The sequence below is a fragment of the Chiloscyllium punctatum genome, chromosome 10 (assembly GCF_047496795.1).
Source record: "Chiloscyllium punctatum isolate Juve2018m chromosome 10, sChiPun1.3, whole genome shotgun sequence".
Classification (NCBI taxonomy): Eukaryota; Metazoa; Chordata; class Chondrichthyes; order Orectolobiformes; family Hemiscylliidae; genus Chiloscyllium; species Chiloscyllium punctatum.
This window is the reverse complement of record NC_092748.1, coordinates 47,845,172-47,859,903: the sequence shown is the minus strand read 5'-3', so window position 1 is coordinate 47,859,903 and position 14,732 is coordinate 47,845,172. Positions and strand designations below refer to the sequence as shown.

The window sequence follows — 14,732 nt, the reverse complement described above, 5'->3', positions numbered from 1 at the left end:
ATCCAGCCATGGATAGGGAAGGTTCTTCAGCACTGGTCACCTGGGGTGGGGATGGGTGGGAGTGTGGAGGGATGGGTGTTAATAGAGAGGATGACCATGATTAACCAACAGCTCCATTATCATGTCTTCCTGGAACACCCTGCATGGTAGAAAGTGAACTCAAAAAATCTGTTTTGTTATGCTTTGAAATTCCTTTGAGGTGAATTTTACCCGGAGGTGGGGCCAACTGCTGGAACATCAGAGGTGAGTCCTCTTCCAGTGGCCCTGGAAGGCTTGGCTAGGATTTAACATTGCCTAGGGTCATAGCTTCTGGCTCAAAGAAGGGGTGGGATGTGGGGTGGGGGGTGGGGTGGGATGTGAGGGCATGTGGGAAAGGTCCTGCCTCTGAAGGCTGGTGACCAATCAGAGGCCCATGAACCCCCACAGTGCCAGTGGCACCACTAGGAGTGGAGCATTGATAAAGCTTAAAGTAAGTGGACTGGCCTCACCTGGGTTAGTCAGTCAGGTCCCAGAAAGTGAAATATAGAGTGTTTCAAACAGGCATGGTTATTTCTGCTAGGCTGGGTCTCCATGAATGACAGTTTTGAAAACAGGAGGAACACCCTCACTCCCCCACCCACCCTACTCCTGATCCTATAGCAGCTAACCAGGCTATATCTTGAAGCCTCACCATGTATCATAGGCATGTCCTTCATGTTGGTAAAATATCAACAGTGGTGGGAGGAGGCTCATAAATGATTAGTCATTGGCCATGTAAGAGCTTCATTTGGCTCAAAGGTCAGTAGGTGGACCACCTAAATAATCACTGGTAAGGTGTCAGTGAAAGCAGGTAGATGACAGGCATGGCACATCCTCAACCTCCCCATCCCAACCTTTTGTTACTTCTCCACTCCACCCTGCTCTATATGAGTGGGGAAAGGGTACATGGGATTCATTGCGCCCAATGTTTCCAATCCTCAAATGTTAAAGGTATTTATGAAACAGTCTAGATTAATCACCGGCATGAAATGTTGGTGTTCCAATTGTTTTCCAAAGTACTGGACGATGGAGGTTTCTTAAATATCTCAGCAAAAGTCGGAAAATTTGTGGATGAGTCTTCATTTGGCATTGTGCTAACATCTGGCTTTAAATTAAATTAACCAGAGTTATTACACACGGTCATTTTATGCGGTGGGATTCTGGTGGCTACATAACCAAACCAAAAGATGTAGATTCACATCTTAGACTCTCCACATAGTCCCAGACATTTGTCCTGCTAGTTAATGTACTACAATCAAAAAAATGTTGGAGAAAAGCTGAGCACTTAACCCATTAGCGAAGTAACAGAGGACATCTCATGTCTCTGTATGTTTTCTACAATTTCTTCTTTAAGTAGTGCGGACAAAATAATAGAAGATCAAGCGAGAGAAATGCTTTAAAAGTTCATTCAATCCTCAAAAAAATAGAATCCAGAATGTAGTAATGCATATGTCAGTTTTCATGATTAAATAATTATTCTGAGATGCATAATCCATATAGCAAATACAAAGCACTTATGTTCATCTGAAATGTATTTGATTGCGCAAGACTTTAAGTCTCTCCAGAAATGTTACTTTCTGAAATTGTGGTTTTGGCCTAAATTTCTAGTATGTGAGCAGTGCTGCTTCAGTTCACATTTTTAAAATGACAGATGTTTAAACTATTCCAATGAAATGGAATCAACATTTTCAAATCAAACTTTTAATCTTTTGAAAAAAAAATACTGTCCTCCAAAGTTGATTCAAGTACAGAGAAAGTTTCTTATTTTTAAATTGTTTCACAACAAAAAAATTTTGATGATTGATATGATTATTGAAAAATACCATGGATGATCAAATCTAAAATAAGAACCAAAAAATACTCAACAGGTCAGACAACTTTTGTGAGGAGGGCAAGTTAATGTTTCAGGTCATTCACCTTTCATACAGTCACATTGATTCAATTCTTCCCTACAAATGCGACCTGACCGGCTGACATTATTACTGTTTGACTCAGAGTTGGTTTGGTTGTTACTGCTTAATGGTTGCAGGATGAATATCAATAATAGGTCAGGGGAATAGTAACATGATTCTTTGCATCTGTAGTATGGATCTTCTTCAAAAACAGGCCACTCATTATCTAATGCTGGTATCTGCTATCCATCTATTCTGAATAGCATAATGTCGTAGAATGGGAAATTCCTGCTTCAGAGGCAGGAACACTACAGCTGACTCTCTTTACATCATAAACTGAGACTAGTTCATGTCTACGCTTATTATAAGTAGGTTCAACAGATATGTCCACTAGCACTGAGACATATATCCATGCGCTGATGTATTGTGTATGTGAAATGATAGAAAGCCTAAGATTTTCCAAACTTTGAAATCCTCGTGTCAGTTGAATCTTACTCTTTAGATAAAGACCATTAGGTGCTAAAGAGACGTTAGATGCTTCCACAGAAAAAGTGAGAGGTCACCAGGGGAAGGCTACAGTGCTTTCATTCACTCCTTCAGCAGCCAAATCAAAAGCAGCACTTTCAAATGGCCATGAATTGTTGCCTGCCTTTGCTCACACTCAAAAAAAGTGGTGTGCAATGAAAGAGGAATAAAAGAGATGAAGGAGATAACTTAGAAAATATTGGACGAACAGAAGTAATTGAGTTTCTCTGAATTATAAGCATTTACAGATAGAAATAGATAGCTGGTCTGCTAAACGAAAGGTCAAAAGGTTGGCTTCTAGACTGCTTGCAATTTTAATCCACTAATCTTAGTTGGTTGGTTCCATTCAGTTTTTAGCCTAGCTGCTAGATGGAGTACTATATCAAAATGTAGTGTTCTGTCAGAGCGGAGTGTGGGAGGGGGTGTTGACAGACATTCCACAGCACATCTTTCTTGAATCTTACCTACTGCTATTGATCAGAGTTTGTTTTGATAGAAAAAGACTTGCAACCCTGTTTTGTAGCTGATAGGTGGTTTGCAAAGGGAAGGCAATGTTGGAAACATTTATTTAGGTACCACATGCTCATTGGAAAATTAATTCTTTTAATTAGCCTTACTGTTAATGGCCTTTGAGGATGAGCTTTCAGACTATTTGAACCCTTAACTTGGAGTTCTTAAGTGGTGGGAACTAAATCACCACAATTCATTGGTAATATAGTAATGTCATTGTTTTCCTAGCAAGAATGCTAAATCTCACCCTTTCGTACCCTGCTGGTCTTTTGAGTGAGAGATCAATGGGGGGGAAGGGGCGCGGTTAAAGCTGACCTGAGCTCTGTTATGCTCTCCTCAATAATCCTACACTTTGTATTGTGCCTTAACAAATTCAAAAGGTCTACTGTTGTGCCTTCTAGCAGATTGACAAAAAAAGCAATAATTTATTTGTAATGTTGAAATGTAAATTAAATCCAGTTACTGGCAATTTATTGTATTTTTCCATTATGTGAAAAATTGTTTTTAATTCTATAAAATATAATTGATATAAAGATATTTTATTTAATACAGGGTGCAGCATAAAGGTTTATGGATGATGTGACATGTCCAACAGTATGATAAACAATCCAGAAATTAAGCTAAATAGATATCTCATAAGCAACAAAGTTATGAAACAAACTCAATGTGCAATCTTCATAGTGTTGTTTATAACATGTCTAATATTATTTATAGCATGGCCTTAAAATTCTATTGAAAACATTTAGTGCCTTTCAATGGGAGTTGAGTGTATTATACTTTCTAATATCCATGAAAATAAAACAGAACTACTTTGCATTGTAAATGTGTTAGTGTGCTATTGTATTGACACAATTGTCGTAAATGCTTCTGAGCAGGAATCCATCTTACCATGAAATATTTTGTTTCAGTTGCCTACATTTTTACTGGTCTGCCACATTGCTCAGTAAAAAGTGTAATGCTATTTCTTTTTTCCTACTTGACTGCAAGTTTGCCAATAGGTTGTGTCTTTAAACATTCAGATGTTTTTCCTTGTTACTGAAATAAATGCAAGGAAACTATTAAAAGACATGAGTGGGAGCTACAAAACCTTAGTTACCTAGTCATGGATATTTTATGTTGACATGGATTGGCCCAGAAAGTGTTTAAAACTGTAATTCAGAACCAAAAACAGTTGAAACATAAAACTATAATAAGTTCAGTTTATAATAATCTAATTTATGTAACATTTAATTAGCTGGATCAAATTCTGTTTGTGAGCCGTGTTTTGTTAAATTAACAGTTTGTTATCAATTTACTGAATCTCAAAATCAATGGCACTGGCAGGATATATGGTGACATTTTAATCCAATTTTATGCTTTGATGCTACATGGACATACATTAACTGGGTTCTTAATCCAATTCATATTGTTGTCAGTTACTAAAAGTTTGACTATCATTACATCATTTATGTCAATATAATCTATCCCATGCCGTGGGAATTGTGCGTTGAGCTAACTTTGAATAAACAAGTGTATTTAACTCCGTACAACAAACAATTTGTTCATCTTTATATTTAATCAAGTAACCTGTAACACAAGGAGCACTGTATCTGCTTTCCTCTCAAATGCTTGTTGGCTCAAATAGTTGGACTATATCACTCAAATAATGTTGCTGGGTTTTGGCTTTTTCAGCTGATTTTCTAATCAGATAACCTCACAGAACTGATGTGTGTCTGGGAAAATGAAAAAAAAAACAATCATTTGTTTTGTCTTATTGAATTAAGTCTTCTCTCAAGCAATAAAAGTTTGGCTTAGGGTTTCTAACAGTCTAATCCATTTAAGATTGTCAGATAAAGGTAATACAGGTTAGGTAAAGAAGAAATAATTTGTAATAAAAAAAATAAATTAAGACATTACTGTACTTGGAACTTTTTCATGCTTCAAAATATTCAGCTTTGGAAACTATTAACCACAAAATTAAATGTCACTACTTTAATCACTAAACCACCTTGTTTTGAAGGCTTGAAAACTTAAATCAAATTCTATGTATTATAGCGGTGACCTCACTCTCAGAGTGCCTTTAGTGGAAGGTCACAAATAAAGCTGCACTAAATCATTGTTTCTTGTATCCGTAATACTGGAGTGGGCTTACATTTTCATCAATAAACTCAGTCAAATGATTTTGAAAGTTATTTATTTAATAGTTCATAAAACATAACATTTTAAAACTAATTTAAATGCAAGCTTTGCTTCGTATCTTTCTATCACACAATCATCTTGCAGTTTGTACGTTTTTCTCTGTTACTAATTGTAGATATAATTGGATAAGGCTGATGAAACAAGCAACCAAATAATATTGGCATGTTTATATCCAGTGTTTGTTTTACAAGTGCTGTTGGTCGTCCCTATGCTTCTTAGCTCACAATACTGCCTTAACTGAGCAACTTGTACATACATCATCATCAGGGTCATCAGATCTGACATGCAACAATTCTGTTTTTTGGGGGCTAAACAATCTTGGCCTTGAGACATCAACGATACCAGAACATTCTGATCCTTCCACACTCCAGACCCTTGTTCAGACATTCTTTCAATGAAATATGTGACCACAGTCTCAGGGTTGCGTAACCTAGAAACGCAATAAATGTGTACCATCGGATTAATAGCAGCTCGTCAAACTCACTCCCAGCGTATTCTGAGACAGTCTTCACAAACGAGGACAGTGCAGGGATTCGATGCTGCTTTCGTTTTTATAACACTAATAATCGTGCAAAAAAGGACAAAAAGACAAAGTTATAGAATAGCGAAATTTCATAGTCGTTATTAGGACATACGTGCAATAGTGCAATTTTCTTGTGCCACTCCAAGAATGCAGACATTTTTTATATTGTCCGAAGGACTTCTCGTGCAAAATGTTTACTGACGTGCTGCCTTTGCATTCCTGCTTTTGCTCCTCTGTTTGGATGCAACTGCTGTGTCTCTGGGCTGTAGACGCTTCTCTCTGTTTTGTAGGCCGCTCCTCCCTTTTCTCCTCTCCTGGCGGAGCTTCTGGTCCCAGTTCTGATATTGACAAAACACCAGTTTAACTCACAGAGGATACACGAAGATTTCGCTTTCAGAAATGCGAACACTGGAAAACCAACGAAAGCTAGGGGCGTTCGATACTCTCGCCACATTTTCCCGCCAAGTGTTATCATTTAACGGTCAAAACTAAAAAACAAAAGAGAGGTGGACGGTATAACGCGATCTGGAGCACAGACAATGCTGGAAATACTCAGTGCCTCTACACAGAAAGAACCAGGGCGTGGTTGGTTTCCACAGAACCTGCCTGACTCTCTCTCTCTACAAAGGGGCGGCCAGAGGTGCTGAGGATTTCCAGCATTTTCTGCTGTTGTATCAGACCCCCAGCACCCACGGGGTTTTACCTTGATCCTTTTCCCAAGTCGATCCTTCCATTTCACAGCTATGGAACCCTCCACCAAAAGTAATCTGCGGAATGAAGAAAAAGAGCACCAAGGGCAACTCAATTAAATCCCCCAGCAACAACCAAAAGTCACAACAGGCTCGCAACAGTGCAAAGGTGTCTGCGTTGTACCTTGCTCTCTCCTCATCCTCGTAGCCCATGATAATATACTCCTCGTTGGTTTTAATTTCAGGACAGAGACACGCCGAACTCGTGTGAAGCGTCACCGTTTCCTTTGGGATATTCACCAGGGAAGATTTCAGGACATCTTTCACTTCCACCGTCGTGGCGACGTCGTGACATTTATTTCTCACCTCTTTCACTTTGGCGCGAATGACTGGAATGAGACTCCCAATTTAAAAACACACACACACATACAAACAGCGTTTACTTGGGCACAGCGCCTCATCTCAGCAGCATATTTGTTGGGGAGCCATCGGTGCCTAGAACTCATTTCATTTCCTCTCTGCTCACATGGGTGAGCCGAGCAGTTATGATAAGCCCTGGGCTCTGTGCCCGGAAATTAACCGCTCTGAGCAAATTTGTGCAAAGTCAGTATAAGTTTAGGCGGGGCAGCAATTCTAATACTTTCTATGTCAAACCTCCACGGTTTACCCAGCGCTAGAAAAGCTAAAAGGTCTTAAAATTGACAAATCTCCTGGCCCCAATGGGCTACATCCTAGAGTTCTGAGGGAGGTGGCTGAGGAAATAGCGGAGGCGTTGGTTAAGATCTTTTAAAAGTCACTGGAATCAGGGAAAGTCCCGGATGATTGGAAGATCGCTTTTGTAACCCCCTTGTTCAAGAAATGATCAAGACAAAAGATGGAAAATTATAGGCCAATTAGCCTAACCTCAGTTGTTGATAAAATTCTAGAACCCACCGTTAAGGATGAGGTTTCTAAATTCTTGGAAGAGCAGGGTCGGATTAGAACAAGTCAACATAGATTTAGTAAGGGGAGGTCATGCCTGACAACCCTGTTAGATTTCTTTGAAGAGGTGACAAGTAGGTTAGACAGGGAAACCCAGTGGATGTGGTCTATCTAGACTTCCAAAAGGCCTTTGATAAGGTGCCACATGGGAGGCTGCTGAGTAAGGTGAGGGCCCATGGTGTTCGAGGTGAGCTACTGGCATGGATTGAGGATTGGCTGTCTGACAGAAGGCAGAGAGTTGGGATAAAAGGTTATTTTTTGGAATGGCAGCCGGTGACAAGCAGTGTCCCACAGGGTTCAGTGTTGGGGCCGCAGCTGTTCACGTTATATATTAATGATCTGGATGAAGGGACTGGGGGCATTCTAGCGAAGTTAGGTGGACAGGCAGGTAGTACTGAGGAAGTGGGGAGGCTGCAGAAGGATCTAGACAGTTTGGGAGAGTGGTCCAGGAAATGGCGGATGAAGTTCAATGTGAGCAAATGCGAGATCTTGCACTTTGGAAAAAAAATACAAGCATGGACTACTTTCTAAACAGTGAGAAAATTCATAAAGCCAAAGTACAAAGGGATCTGGAAGTGCTAGTCGAGGATTCTATAAAGGTAAACATGCAGGTTGAATCTATGATTAAGAAAGCGAATGCAATGTTGTCATTTATCTCAAGAGGGTTGGAATATAAAAGCAGTGATGTGCTACTGAGCCTTTATAAAGCTCTGGTTAGGCCCCATTTGGAGTACTGTGTCCAGTTTTGGTCCCCACACCTCAGGAGGGACATACTGGCACTGGAACGTGTCCAGCGGTGATTTACAGGGATGATCCCTGGAATGGCAGGTCTAACATATGAGGAATGGCTGAGGATCCTGGGATTGTATTCATTAGAGTTTAGAAGGTTAAGGGGAGACCTAATAGAAACTTACAAGATAATACATGGCTTGGAAAGGGTGGACGCTAAGAAATTGTTTCTGTTAGGCAAGGAGACTAGGACCCGTGGGCACAGCCTTAGAATTAGAGGGGGTAAATTCAGAACAGAAATGCGGAGACATTTCTTCAGCCAGAGAGTGGTGGGCCTGTGGAATTCATTGCCGCAGAGTGCAGTGGAGGCCGGGATGCTAAATGGTTTCAAGGCTGAGATTGATAAATTCTTGATGTCACAAGGAATTAAGGACTACGGGGAGAATGCTGGTAAGTGGAGTTGAAATGCCCATGAGCCATGATTAAATGGCGGAGTGGACTCGATGGGCCGAATGGCCTTACTTCCACTCCTATGTCTTATGGTCTTATTTAGTAGAGGCATTGCTTAGTCAAGGGTGAAAATAATGCTGGCTAGCTGGTAAATATTATGCACCCAATATGTTCTTCCAAGCAGATTGTGGGGTTTAACTTTTAACACATTTAGACGGCACCACCGAAATCCTGTGGAACAAACTAAAATTCTTATTTTACATAACATCATTTGATTTAAAACTAACACGGATTTCAGAATTGTCAGGAATCTACCATTTTCTTAAAACTGTAGATAACAGAATTTGCACATGGATCCCTGATGGATAACCCCAACTACTACACTCAAATGTATAAGTGAATTTGTTTGAGGAACACTCTCCAGCACCGCCCCCCCCCCGCCCTTTTTTTGGTCCTAATAAAGGTCACTTACCATAATTGTAGTTATTCTTCAGGTAAACTTTCTGAGTGAGTTTTACTGGCGGACACTTGCAGCTGTCTGTAGAGAGAGCAGAGATGGTAGGTGAAGTGTCCAGAGGCTGTCAATTGAACCAGTTACCACCTCGCTCTAGCCTTAAAGATGGACTCAGTACTGTGTGCTCAGGAAATACTATCCAAACAACCTCCAGTTGTCACAGTATTCCCTGAACATTTATATAGGGATCGGGCAGTGTGAAAGGCATCAGGGAATGGAGTGCCATTAATATTGTGACTACACAATGGAAAGCATAGTGGGATGGTTCATGTAAATTCAGGAAAGAAATGATCAGTGTTACCTTTTGGGAATAAAGTATATTTTGAGGAAGGGAGAGAACAGTCACCGACTAGGACACTAGCGCATCTGAATGCGGGCCTGGGACACAAGTTTTGTGAGGGTCTCTGGTTCCAGCACTTCCCCTTTGCCAGTCGCGTATCAGTGAGGCGTTATCATACTAGGATTGTACGAGGTACCTGAATGCCCGTTAATATAGGAAAGTCGGGGTAGTAGGGAACCAGAGGGCAGAAGGCTCTCAGTAAAGCAGTATAATCATTAAGAAGTTTAAATATTGTGTCAGGGGATTAGCTAATGGGAGGATCAGCCATGGCATAGGAGAATTGGGTACCACAGGACAATGGTGAACATATTTATTTGTAAAGTTTCTCCATTACTTCACCTGATTCCCCCCGCCAAGATAAACGTTGTAAGAAAACAGAAGCGCGTCTGGGGAAATGCTTCCTTGTAAGATCATCAATCTTTGCATTAAAGGTTGGGCATTGTGACTAAGGTCATGGCGAATAATTGAAATGCTTACTCTGAAGAATGTAAAGGAAAGGTGAGTGGGTTTGCCCAGATTTAACACTTTCACTACTCTCTCTTGTAATACACCTCAACAAGGTCACATCGGATAGTTATCTTCTCCTGTCGATGAGGAATTCTCCTCCCTCTCCCCCCATTGAGGGCAGCGTGCTTTCTCCAAATCCCCTCTGGGAATGTACATGCTCCCTCCCCGATCATCTTTGACACTCCTGCACTCCCTGATGCGCTTTTACACCGGGCAGCCGCCTGCAGCTCCCATCTATACTGACGACTGCTTCATTCTCAGCCCTTCACAGAGCAACTCTTGTGCTGCCAGCCAGAAGCCATGATTTATTGGGAGGCCAGCATTTCCCAGAGTCTGCTCCTGGAACAACACAGCAGCGCCAAGTACCAGCGACAGGAGGAAGGAGAACACAGTAAATGCAGCTCGGGTAATAAATCTGCCATTGTAGCTTTCCAGAGGCTGATTTGTGTCCCCGGGCAAGAAAGAAGCGTTCGAGTTTACAAAACACAAGCACCTCCCTCTTTTTGCTGAGGGAGCGTCCTCAGTGCTGAGGTCTCACTGGGACATGTGGGCGTGTTTCGCCACGAATCCTGACCCCATCTCTTTACCAGGCTTTCCTTCAAACATCCTCTTCAACGGGAACATAGGTGTTTGCTTTACACAGTAACTGGGGGTAGTTTCTGACACACACCTCACCGCCCTCCCTGAGGGTGAAGTAAGCTTTTTTTTAAATGTCGCTGGAGCCGACGCGGTGAGGGAGGTTTGGGAACGTGAATGTTGTCACTTGAACAAGATTCCGATGGTGCTACAACTGAACTGTCCTTGCTGAAAGAAGCAACTCCAACGTGTCACTTATCCAGAGCAGGGACTGGGAAAGATATCACCCTCACAAGAGGCTTGAGTTCTTGGGGTGACATGGTGACTCAGTGGTTAGTACTGCAGCCTCACAGCACCAGCGACCTGGGTTCGATCCCTGCCTTGGGTGACTGTGTGGATTTTGTACATTATCCCCGTGGGGTGTGCTCAGATTTTTTTCCCACACTCCATAGTTGTGCAAGGTAGGTGAATTGGTTATGCTAGTTGCCCATGGTGCTTGGGGATGCTTAGGTTAGGTGCATTAGTCCGGGGTAAGTACAGGGTAGGGGAATGGTCCTGGGTGGGTTACTCTTCGGAGGGTCGGTGGGGACCTGTTGGGCCGAAGGGCCTGTTTCCACACTGCGGGGATTGTAATCTCTCAGTTGGAGCGCCAAGTGCACGTGTAGCTGCACCAGTTTTGCACAGAGTCAGGCTGAGACGAATCTCTTTCTGTCTGCATTTGGAAAGGTGCAGTGGCTTACGGTGTGCAACAAGATGATGTGCGGCACGAAGGCGAGTCCAGGAACAGGGCGGTTCCCCTCACACTGTGAGCTCTCTGGGCTACCAAGTGGTATCCTCGACTGTCAAGAGTAGCAGTAAGATAAAGATACTGATATGTTTGTAGTGCAAGGTGTACAGCAGACTGAAACATTTGACTTCCCCTATACTTTCTCAATTGATAACCACGATCTTCCCTCCCCGCCCCGGGGCAGCTCTGTCTTTCCATCCACTGACCGCATTTGTTTGGAATGAAAATTCAGCTTCTCCATAAAGCGGTCCGCTGGTCAGTGAACTCCCAGCTCTAGGGTGCCCCTTCGGAGTTGACTTACTTGACGCTTGGTGAAGGTGGCACACCCAGCAACCAACAACTTGGCCCTGAACGGCCAACTATTACATCCTTCAAGTTGGATAGCTATCGGTCACCTCCGGACAGGCTGGTGCCTATTTAGTGGTTGGCGACGCCTTGTAGTTTAAAGATCGGAGGTTGGACACAGAATCATAGAAATGTACAGCACCGAAACAGACCCTTCGGTCCAACCCGTCCATGCCGACCAGATATCCCAACCCAATCTAGTCCCACCTGCCAGAACCCAGCCCATATCCCTCCAAACCCTTCCTATTCATATACCCATCCAAATGCCTCTTAAATGTTGCAATTGGACCAGCCTCCACCACATCCTCTGGCAGCTCATTCCATACACGTACCACCCTCTGCGTGAAAAAAGTTGGCCCTCATGACCATTTTAAATCTTTCCCCTCTCACCCTAAACCTCTAGTTTTGGACTCCCGTACCCTGGGGAAAAGACCTGGCTTAATCCAGTATTAGGGATTATCACTCAATGGGGAAAAGACCTGTCTTAATTCAGTATTAGGGATTATCACTCAATGGGTTCACTCGGCGGGCTGAAGCGTTGTTGCCGGGGATGCTGTTTATACAGATTGGCGCCTTTCACCAATAATGGGGGGCACTGACATTCACACAGCACTAACATTCAGGACTACACCAGGGACACACGGTCTGGCTCCTGCTTTCCTGCTCCTCAGCTGCGCTGATGATTTGGAATGTCATTCCTCCTGATAGCTTTACCAGTTTTTGTTTCCTCGAAATATTGATTTCGCATGTGGACCCAGTGCAAGTTTAACCTCAGACAGGCGGAGGGTATATCGCGCATCGTCTTTGATGGCAACGTGAACATCATGACTTACCACCTCCCAGGTTCCTGCAGTTATTAATGGGAGAATGCACGGACAGGTCCGGTACTGCTTCTTTAAAAGACAAAACAAAGTAACTCCGTTACATTTTTATTTATAAAGACTTTGAGTTGCTGAGAAATTGATCAAAAGGAATGAAATCGTCCAAATTGGTAAGAACATTGTGTATGTTTTGGGAAGTAAAATTAGGATTGGGTTGCGGTTCAGTTTACTGGGGGGGGGGGGGGGGGAATCGACTGGACGTCCTCAAGTCCCTGTGACACAGAGATCACCATCACTCCCCCCCACCCCCTCCTCTCGCCGACATACATCAAGCTGCTGGTTACTTGTTGATGGTGAAAACGTGCGAATTTCACAATCAAGCCGCCCTTTCCTCAGGAACTGCATTGTTTGCGGGTGAAAGGGAACCGGTTACAAGGTACAAAGGTCCGAGAGACTGCAATTCAATCAAGACACCGTGCGGCGCTCCGAAAGATAGTGAGCTTCCAAATAAACCTGTTGGACTATAACCTGGTGTTGTGTGATTTTTTAACTTTATAGGGACTAAGTAAAGAAAGTGTGCGCAACTAGAATTTAGTTGGAAAGTTTAACCCGTTGCAAAACGCTTCAAAATTACCGTCCCATTCACACCGTAGGACCGCCTGGCTTACATTTTTCTTTACAAGAGAAACCCAGGAGCACTCCCTTGTTCCAACTCTTCGGGCTTTCTGTAAGTAAGCTCCCCCGCGGAGGCGGTGCTAAAACTCACCGGGTGCATCGGCCGTCACGATGGCTTCGGGAGAGATGCAGACCCCGCGGTCGTACACCGGGAACTCATCGCAGGCGAGGTTCTCCGGCCAGCTGTGGTTGTATCTCCTCATGACGGGCTCGCAGCCGTCCCTCGCTCTCTCACACACCGACTTACACGGCTTGATGGGCTCATGCTGGAAGTCGATGGTGCAGATGGGCGCGTACATGGCACACAGGAAGAACAGCAGCACCGGGCTGCACTGAATGCCCACCAGCCCTTCGTACTGCTCAATCGCCAGCACGGCATTGTCCTGGGTGCTGTGGTGCAGATGGTTCGGCATCTTGGTCATGTTCCAGGGCATTGGCTTGCACATGGGGATCCGGATTGGCTCACACGCTGCGGCTTCTGCCCTGCGGGCCAGAGCCAGGCAAGTCATCCACAACAAGGTGAAGCAAAGCCCAGAGCCCAGCATCTTCACCGGGAGCTGCTTTCCAATTGTCCTGGAGCCCTGCGACCGGGAACCTCCTCGGTATCTCAGCCCCGCCGGAGTGTTTTTATTTGAGGAAACTGTCCTTTCCAACGCCCTGTCGCTATCCCCTTCCCGCCTCTCAGTCACCAGGGGAGGGGGAGTTTGTTGGAATCCTTGTATCTTCCTGAGCAAACAGGGCGCCCTCTTTCCCTCAAGCTAGCCGCCTAATGAGTGCGTCTACATTAACTGCACTTTTATAACTTTTCTCACAGCAGCCCTATGACGCGATCTTGTCTTGTTCCATTTGAGATGCAGTCAAATGACTGTCAGGTCTGGAGTTTATGATTTCTTTTTAAATCACCAATAAAATATGTTCCTCGTGCTTTCTGGGCGTGTTCACATCGTCTCTTGTTCAGGCAGTGAATGTTTTCTTAGGTCAAGATCACTGCCAATGCTTCTGACTGCTGAGCATACAACAGGCGGTTTACAGGAAGGAGCACACAAACTTAGCTTTGACTTTCTGCTTGCAGAACAAAAACAAAAGCACGAAATACCCCCAGAACAATGCTCCAGCAAGGGTACACTTACTTCCTGAAAGAGGAGTTCGCAGACTGGAACATAAAGAGAAAATATCCTCAAGGCACCAGGAAAGTCGAGCCTTGTGGCTGATTTATTACGATGGGTCATAATAGAATAGTTACAAGGATAACATACCATGTTAAAAGTTTGAAGTGACTAAAATTGCAATTTGCATTGCGCGCTCCGAATATTGCCGTCCATCTGCAGCTTCTGAGACCCCGCGACACAAGTGTTGGTGCACATTGGGTTTCTTTCCCTCGTGAAAGAGATCAATAAGCAACATTCTGTACATGTGCAAATGCGCTGGAGATCTGCTTTAGCATGATCTGTGTTGTATTTAACTGCGGCAGGACAGAATATGAGGGACAGTCCTGAAGCAATCAACGTATTCTCCCTATTCTGGGTTTTTAACCTATGTATTCTTCCTATTGTCCGATCTCCCATTTGTGATGAGCTTCCTTTTAATTTTGCCAGATGACTTCATAAAATGCCAGAATAGAGACTTAATGGAAAGTAAGGAGCCTTCTGCATTGCTGCGCGCTGTATGAGAT

General features: G+C 43.4%; 1 protein-coding gene across 1 annotated transcript; it reads right to left on the bottom strand.

Annotated features, from left to right (window-relative positions):
- Positions 1-5,101: 5,101 nt before the first annotated feature.
- On the bottom strand, positions 5,102-14,092 carry frzb (frizzled related protein). Its single transcript, XM_072579060.1, has 6 exons — positions 13,152-14,092; positions 12,398-12,457; positions 8,968-9,033; positions 6,520-6,724; positions 6,350-6,413; positions 5,102-5,984 (listed from the first exon to the last, which is right to left on the bottom strand). Exons 1-6 carry the CDS (start codon positions 13,603-13,605, stop codon positions 5,841-5,843), a joined length of 993 nt encoding a protein of 330 aa, XP_072435161.1. The 5' UTR covers positions 13,606-14,092; the 3' UTR covers positions 5,102-5,840.
- Between the last annotated feature and the right edge of the window lie 640 nt (positions 14,093-14,732).

Excerpts from the sequence above, each read along its gene's own strand:
- frzb (XM_072579060.1), bottom strand. The coding sequence starts at position 13,605 with ATGCTGGGCTCTGGGCTTTGCTTCACCTTGTTGTGGATGACTTGCCTG. Across the intron at positions 9,034-12,397 it reads CTGCAGGAACCTGGGAGGTG|ACAGCTGCAAGTGTCCGCCA; the intron begins GTAAGTCATGAT and ends CTCTCTCTACAG. Across the intron at positions 5,985-6,349 it reads GACTTGGGAAAAGGATCAAG|AACTGGGACCAGAAGCTCCG; the intron begins GTAAAACCCCGT and ends TGTCAATATCAG.